We start from the raw sequence: 8,645 nt of genomic DNA, 5'->3' as shown, positions 1-8,645 counted from the left end.
GGGTGAGGGGGGGGGGGGGGGATATATTACTCCATATACTATGTTCAATATATATTATATTAATGATTTATGTATCATATTTATTATTGGTTAGTGTTAAAAAAAAAATCTAATATCATGTCACATATATTATATTAACACTCTCCTTGTTTGAAGGTTGCATGGGGTAAAATTGGGGCTGACAAAAACGAATATGAAAAAACGTCTGTGAAGACCCTAGGAGAATGAAAGAGACCATCATCAATGTGTCAAGAAGAGATTCGAGTGCCTACCTGTATGGAACCGACACGTGGTTGGACATAAAAAAGAAGATTCAATAAGGGAAAATTGTCTTATAGCTATAATTGATCATAATGACCCTTAGTAGCTCAATTATCAACTTTCAAGTAGCATGCTCACACTTTTAATTACCAAGTGTGTCGTCATTTTATATTGAGGGGATAGTTTAATTTTCATGGCCTATATAAAAAGACCCTATAGAGAATATAAGGTATCAGAAAATTTCAAGAAGCATTATTTTACTCTCTTTCTTCTTCCTTCAACATTTTTTATGGAAAGAAGTCTTGAAACCTCCCCCTTAATTCCCACTTGTATTATTTCCTTTTTGCTTAAAAGATCATATTCTTGTATAGGATCATCATATTAACACTTTAGCTTAAAGTGAATAAACTTGATTTGACCTGACCTGATCCACTTGCCTTTAAAATCTCTTTTCACCAACTTTATAGTTTTTCGGTAAATAAAGGCTATAGAAATATAGTATATGGATGCACATATATGCTAAACTTAAATTTGCATTAGCTATATATTCAGATAGTGTTAAATGTGCAAATCTAAATATAGTTATATCATATTTTGAGTATAAATTATATTAGTAGTAGTTTATATCATATTCATTATATTTAGATAGTGTTAAATATACAAATCTAATATATAGTATACTATGTTCTGTATATATTATATTAACAGAAAATATAAGGATGACGTGGAGAATTTTCAAAAAAATAAGAAAAACTTCTTGTTTGATAATGTGCTTCCTTAGTAGTAATAGATACCATAAAACTTCACTAAATTAATATTTGGTAAATTAATAATCTCTTTAAGATAATATTTTTCTCCAATTTCGACTTAAGACAATGAAAAAAAATACTTATTTCGATAAGATAATAAAATAATATATTTTCAGAAGACCCACTTTATGAATATATAGTCCCATTAGTATTATAAAATAATAATTCTTTAAAAGTACAAATATATCTAAGACAATATAGTGAAATATGACTTTATTGTGTTTTGTTTTTTATGGAAATTTAAATCTAGTAAAAGCTCATCTCTAACTTTTCTTATTGCATCCAAGAGTTTCGGTGTTGTCTTTTCAAACTGAGTCATAAAATTATGAGTTCTAGATGCGATAAATGTTCCTTACACGTAAGTGGTTCCACAGGTAAAAAAATAATATTACAATGAATCATACACATGTATTGTACTTTATGTATGATAACTATTTTTTTGTGAATTCAACAAATATGATACATAATTTAGTAAGATAGAAATTTTGATGTATTCATTGTACTTTATCTATAATAAATTTATTTATTTTATATGAATTCAATAAATATGATGCATAAATTAGTAAGATATCATATTTTTGATGTAATCAAAATTGACCTTTATTGAATCTCAAGACTCTTCAAATCAATAAATATTAATTTATCAATTATATAATACCTCTACAAAATAATAATATTTTATGGTTCCACCTATATTAATTTAGTGAGGTTTTATTGTAGTAATATTATTACCGGAATGGAAAATTTGTAAAGACTAATTAAATTTACTAAAAATTCCTCGTATACCGTTGTATGACCTATTAGATTTAGAGTCTGTTTAGCATTGTTGTTCGGTGTCCAAAAACACTTATTTTGATGAAAAACACTTTTTTTCAAAAATCAGGTGTTTGGCAAATCAGTAGAACTGCTTTTAAATGGAAGCAGAAGCCGTTTTTTCTATTGTTGGAAAGAAGTTAGAAATTTTTGCTTCTTAAACAAAGCAGAAACAAAAAATTATTTTTTCAAGACGAAAATATCCCTTCCATATAGTGTGGCGGATCCAGGATTTCCATTAAAGGGGTTCGGAAAAAAAGAGAGTAGTTCTTAAGATTTGAGGTTTGAACCACTAAGCCAACCTCTAATATTATATTCAGGAGGTTCAAAATCAATATATAAACATAAAAATTCTTAAAATATCTTAAATATACAACGTAATTTTTTATCGAGGGGGTTCGGGTGAACCCCCTTGGCAGACTCTAGGTCTGCCCCTGCTTTCATATATACATATTTATCAATATATCTCTTATTATTTTATTAAGTTTGTTTAAGTTTCATTTAAGAATTTTATATTTTATTTTACGTTTATGTATTATTATTTTATTTATTATATTCCGCATTGTTTTGCAAATTTAGGAAAAAGATAACAACAATATTTTTGCAAGATTAAAAAATGAATTTTTTTAAAAAGATTTTAGCCCTAAAAAAAGTATAATATTTATTGAAAATCTGAATATGTACATTTTAATTTAATAAAAATCAAATCAATAATTATCAATTTTTTAAAATGTAAAATCAAAACAAATAAAAATCAAATTGATGTTGATTTAATTAATTTTTAATTTGAATCGATTTTTATCAAAACCTAAAAAATAAAAAGTTCAAATAAAGTGCAGACTGAAAAAGTGTTGGTCCGGGTCATGGAAATTATCTTTCACAATCGGGCCTCAGCCCACAATGAAAGGATGTGATACCAAATCAATATATGGCTCCCTAATCTGCCACGTCTCCCTATTTTATTATTTAATTCATTTTACACAAAATAATTATTAATCTTTAAATTATTATTATTTTCTCATTAGATATGGAAATCTTTTTAAGTTATATTAAATTGGATAGGCTTATTCTAGTTTATTTGCAAGTTGGGTTGCTATACTTTTAAGGCCCACATATTTATTTTGATAGAAAAGAAAAGGGAAAATTAGCAATTAAGTCATAATATCTAACATAATTAGTCAAAATAACAACACTTTAAAATATTTATTTAAAATGGTAGAATGATAATATTTTTATAAAATAATATGTATTCATATTTTAGTATTTTAAATTAATTTTATTTATGGAAAGAGTCCTATATTGGACCAAATTATTTACCAATAACCGTTTAAAGTGAAAAAAAATAAAAAATTAAATCAAAACCATTAACCTTTTTTCATCACCATTCACGTTTCTTCCCCAACTTTCACGTTTCTTCTCCATCTTTCATGTTTCAAGTTTATCTTTCTTCAAGGTGCTAAATTGTTGTTCATCAAGAAATTTTCTTTATTGTTAAACGAAATCTCTTTATTTATTCAAGAAGATTTCTCGGTTGGCAAGGTAATTTTCATTTTGATTTTTTTAATTCTATGTTTAAATCACCGATTCTATACATTACGGATTTCCAGTCGAATTTTCAAATTTTTATGTGATTTTGTTTAAATATTCATCATATATTTATGTATTTTCTATTTTTTTTTGTTGTATTTTCTTTTAATTTTTCAGATTTTGTAGATTCTAGAAATTCATATATCTGTTTATTTTGTTTGATATTTAATACATTTTAATATTTGATAATATCAAAATTTGCTTTTAGGGTTTTAGATTTTAAGGAAAATATCTGATTGTCTACAATGAGAATTACTAGAGGTATACCAAATAATATTCAAAATTTTGGGGAATTTCCCTCATTTGATTTGTGTATTACCCAAGGGTTGCTCGAAAATGTAGGATCTGCGGCTAGAATAGCACAAGAGAGCTCTTTCAAAAAAAGGAGAGTTTTGTGTTCTGAAACCTCCGATGATCAAGTTAAAGATCGAAGTGATGAAGTATTACTTTATGGCGATGAAGAGGTATTAAATTATTTTGAAATTATTTTTGTATGTTATGTCCATTGTTGATTTTGTGATTGCATGTTTATTGTTGATTTTATAGGATGAATGTACTTAAAATTGTACATAATGGCAAACTATTAATTCAAATTAAATGGTATAATCACACTTTGATTTAATTGTGTCCTGTAGCAAACTGTTTGCCAGCGCCTCTCTCCCTCAAACTCTCGCTCGCCACTCTCCTCTCTCGCTCACTCCCTCTCTGCTCGCCTCTCTCGCTTTATACAACAGAATTGTATAAATTGTGTTTCTGTTTGTATAAAGCGAGAGAAAATTGTATATACACATGCAAATACATATATATTCGTCCTATACATTTATAATTATACAATACATATATTCCCCTGCCCAGTTTTATGTTTGTATAATGTATAATTTATGTTTGTATAAAGCGAAAGAGAGAGCGATTTTGATATACAAATATTTTGTCAACGATTATACAACAAGAGGCTAACAACAATTTATACAAATGGCCTGCCAGCGGAATTATACAAATCTGAAGAGGAGCCAACGAATTATACAATTGCTTCTTTTTGTATATATGTATAACGAAATAGACAACTTTCAATTGTATATGTATAGCGAATTATACATATATATGTTTGCTATGGAGCGCAATTATGCAAACTTTGTTATAGCATACAAATATGATTTTTTTGTTTGCTATATGTGAAAGTTGCTCATTAAACAATATTTGTATTTTTACTGTTTTTGTTTCAAACTCACTATTGTATTCATAATGTGTATAGCTAACAATTTTTGTATATTTTTTAGAAAATGTGATTATTTTTTCCTATATATTGTTGTTCTATTTTTCAAATATGATTTGTGTAAATTTTGCAAATACGAAATTTGTAAATTATATAAATTATTTGTGATGACAAATTTTGTATTCTATTAGCCAATGTATTTGTCCCTAACTAGTTGTATACTTATATTAGATAGTTGTATAATATATTGTATTTTTTCAGCACCTTTATGTATTCCAATTTATTAGATTTATAGTATGAGTTCAGTATGTATTCTATTTTTGGTTTCATATTAATTTTTTATCTCATTAATATTCATAAATCAGAACGAACATTCAAGTTTTCAGAATGTTTTTCACTTTGTTGTATAGGTAGTTTATCTTATTCTATTTTGTTATCAAGAAATAGAATTATATATCAGTAATTATACAAGTATGTATTCATTTATTTGAACATGTGCAGGCAAGTGAATTTTATGTCAAAAATCATCCTACAAAAGCTTCAGATATCCAATGTGTCTTTAACAATGGCATAAAAACTGACTTGATTAGAAATTTACATGAGCATGTATATAATGTATTTCGCGAGAGCACTTGTTTTGGTAATTACATGCAAATGCATAGATGTTGCGCAGCGAACAAATACATAAGTGTTGTAGGGCTTTAGAACTCTATTGCAGTTCTCATCGAGCATTTGTCATGCGTGTTAATGGATCTGTGCTTCGTTTCACTTTAAGAGAATTCGCTTTGATTAGTGGATTAAACTGTGTCAGCGAGGAAAAAGACTTCAATTTTGATACAAAAGAACCAAATAGGTTGATGAAACAATATTTTGAGGGTGTTAAGTTGATCCGAAAAATAGATATAATGGAGAGTTTTGAGGAAAAAGTGTGGGGTGATAACGATCAGGATGGCTTGAAGTTTGTCATCTTATTCTTCATCCAAACAGTTATTTTTTCTGGTGAAAGATTAACCAAAAAAGTTCCTAGATTATATTTTGATCTGGTTGAAAGCGGTATGTACAATCAGTTTCCATGGGGTAAAAAAACGTTCTACTTGTTGATGAAGAGTTTGAGCAAGAAGTTGGATAGTGAAAAACAGTTTTACAAAATTGGTGGCATGTCAATTGTCATTCAAGAATGGTTATATGAGTGCAGTTCAAGTATCGACTTCCAAGTTGCTCAAAAGGTTGATGACCACATTCCGAGGTTACTCAACTGGCAGACGGCCAAAGTGAGTACGAGATACAAGAAACTAATGAAGACCATATTCAGTGATGTGAATAACAAGGTACTTAATTGATATATGTTTAATAAAAGTCAATTTGTATAGTTTTATTATTGTTTTTAGTATAAATAGTAACAAAATTTGTTTGGTTCAGTTTAAATTCAGGAACATTACCCCCAATCAAAGAGAACCTGGAGTATTGCAATTGCTATCGGAGGGTATCGAGAATCAAGGTGAAGTTCAGTATTCAGATTCATTAGAAGACGAATCAGATGAGGCAATACGTCATAGTAAAGATTTTGACGATGATTTTCAAGAACCTCCTCCACAAATAGTAAAGATCAAAAGAAAAGGAAAAGTTGGTTCTTCACCATCGCCTGTTAAAAAAAGGACAAAGAAGCAGTTGACTGATGGATCCAAACAGGCAGCACAAAAGTTGGAACCTCGTGTTATTGTTAAACTGCCGGTGAAAAAGGATATCGTATCCAAAAAGGTACCGAAGAAACCTAAGGTAGTTTTAAAGCAAACTGAATATGTATCTGCAGATCAAACTAATACATCATCAAAGGATTCTGACATTCCAAGAGCAAGCGGATCTGAAGTGCAAGTCTGGATGAAAGAGCTGTCAGATTTCAGAAAAGATGTATCTACCATTTATACATCTTTCTTAGTTTAACACTTCTTAGCATATTGAATTTTTATTAAGCTACAATATTATGTCCTATTTTCAGGTTAAACAAGAGTTGTTGACATTCGCAAATTGATCAATGATAACTTCAAGACTGTTCTGACAGCCATTAATTCTAAACATACTGAGCAGGAGGTTCGTTATAAACAAACAATATGATGTAATGTATTTCAACAAATCATTTTTTAATGTATTATGTTGTAATATTACACAAGTTAGACATTTTGATGATCCCATTGTCCCCCCAAATTTAAACGATGAATAGAGGTATAGATCACCATCTACTTCAATTCCTGAATCTCCATCAAATCAAGTGCAGGTAGTTCAACTTGACAAATTGAAATCTGGGAATTTGGAGGTACTTGTAGTTTTTTAGTTAATTGCATCTTTTATTAATTTGGTTCAATATGAATCTATATATTTATCATTTTTTATCAAACTGTATACATGACTATTAATACGGTGTATTTTACACAATTTGAATTTATTAACCTTAAAATTTGTATCCATTAACATTTGGTTACATGTTTCTTGTCTTTTTATTTTCCTGTTAAGACTATCAACATTCTAGATGGCAGTGATACCAAAAATATTGAGCCCAAGGTAAGTCAAGTTTTATATTGTATTTTCTACTCAATACATATATATTCATTATCCCTTATATGCCTATTAAGTTTATATTTGTATACATGTATATACTTCAATGTAGCCGTTTCGATCAAACTGTATCCAGCAATCTTAACACGGTTTTATGCTTACAATTCCACTCTAATAAGATATAAAATTGTAGCATCATTAACTAAACAATACGCGATCCATTCCTACATGAACGCCTATTGTGCCCCATAAATCCACAAGTACCACAAAATTCTTGCTCTTCTTCCCAGATAGCTCGTTATACGCCTTGTCACGGTACTTCTTAGATGGCCTTCTAGGTAGCTTTTTGTGCTTTGGAGGCCGCACTATGTCATCCTTAATATACTCAGGTAAATTCCACTCGTTTTGATCAGGTAAGGGAGTAATTGAAATGTTGTATGTATCCAACAAGTTACTTGGCTTATACATGTCAGAACAATATGGTCCAACATCAAAATGTTTCTTCTTTATAACAGTCCAAGCATGCAAACATGATATTTCATCCATTTGAAACCTCTTGCACGTACAAGTTTTATTTTTCAAACAGACAATATATGTTCTACCTTCGTGATGAACACTGTACACATAATTATTTGATGGTACAATCTGCAACAAAAAAAATAAATCAGTTATGTTTATATAATGTTGATAAACATATAAAATATAAAAGCATACCTTCATACGTAATGATGCTTCTTCATTAGCAACAAGCATCTCTTGAGGTTTACCACAAAGTGTGGTGAAAGTATGTGAAGAAGACGTATGATTTTTGAAATTCCATCTTGCAAACATCTGTCTAACTTCTTCAAGAAAATCGTATACTGATAATTCCCTTGCTTCCACCAGATAAGCATTTATACACTCAACTATGTGTGATGTCATAACAAATCCTCGATCAACTGTTGCATATACCCTAGCCCATTTTTCATAACCTGTTGATTCCAAGTAATTCTTTACACGAACATTAACTTGTTCAACCTTTTCCATCAGTTCATTGAATTCAGATTGTTTGTATGCCTTTGCCATCGCATAAAACACTTCTGAAAGACTATTGTGTGACTTTTTAAATAGTGTTTTCACATTTTTTCACAGATGCCAAGTGCAGGCATAATGAGGAACTCCATCAAATACCATCGAAATTGCTTTTATAATACTCTCATTTCGATCGGATACAACACACATGTTATCTTTTAACTCCATGAGCGACTCTAAACTGTTCAAAAAATTAAGTCCAGGATGCATCATTTTCCGAATCAATAATTCCATATGCTAGCAGCAATATATTTCATGTATACAGAACATTAATAAATTTATTGCTTCATAAAGAAAAAAGAATTTTAAGAATCGAATCAAATTGTATCTATTATAAATCG

General features: G+C 29.1%; 1 protein-coding gene across 1 annotated transcript; it reads right to left on the bottom strand.

The window, feature by feature from the left end:
* Positions 1–7,431: 7,431 nt before the first annotated feature.
* On the bottom strand, positions 7,432–8,298 carry LOC107061017 (uncharacterized). The gene is made up of 2 exons (XM_015309676.1): positions 7,948–8,298; positions 7,432–7,878 (listed from the first exon to the last, which is right to left on the bottom strand). The coding sequence occupies exons 1-2, from the start codon at positions 8,296–8,298 to the stop codon at positions 7,432–7,434; spliced, it is 798 nt and encodes a 265-aa protein (XP_015165162.1).
* Positions 8,299–8,645: the final 347 nt, after the last annotated feature.

The sequence above is a fragment of the Solanum tuberosum genome, unplaced genomic scaffold, assembly GCF_000226075.1.
Source record: "Solanum tuberosum cultivar DM 1-3 516 R44 unplaced genomic scaffold, SolTub_3.0 scf00110, whole genome shotgun sequence".
NCBI lineage: Eukaryota > Viridiplantae > Streptophyta > Magnoliopsida > Solanales > Solanaceae > Solanum > Solanum tuberosum.
The sequence above is the reverse complement of the archived record's forward strand: the minus strand, read 5'-3'. Positions and strand labels throughout refer to the sequence as shown.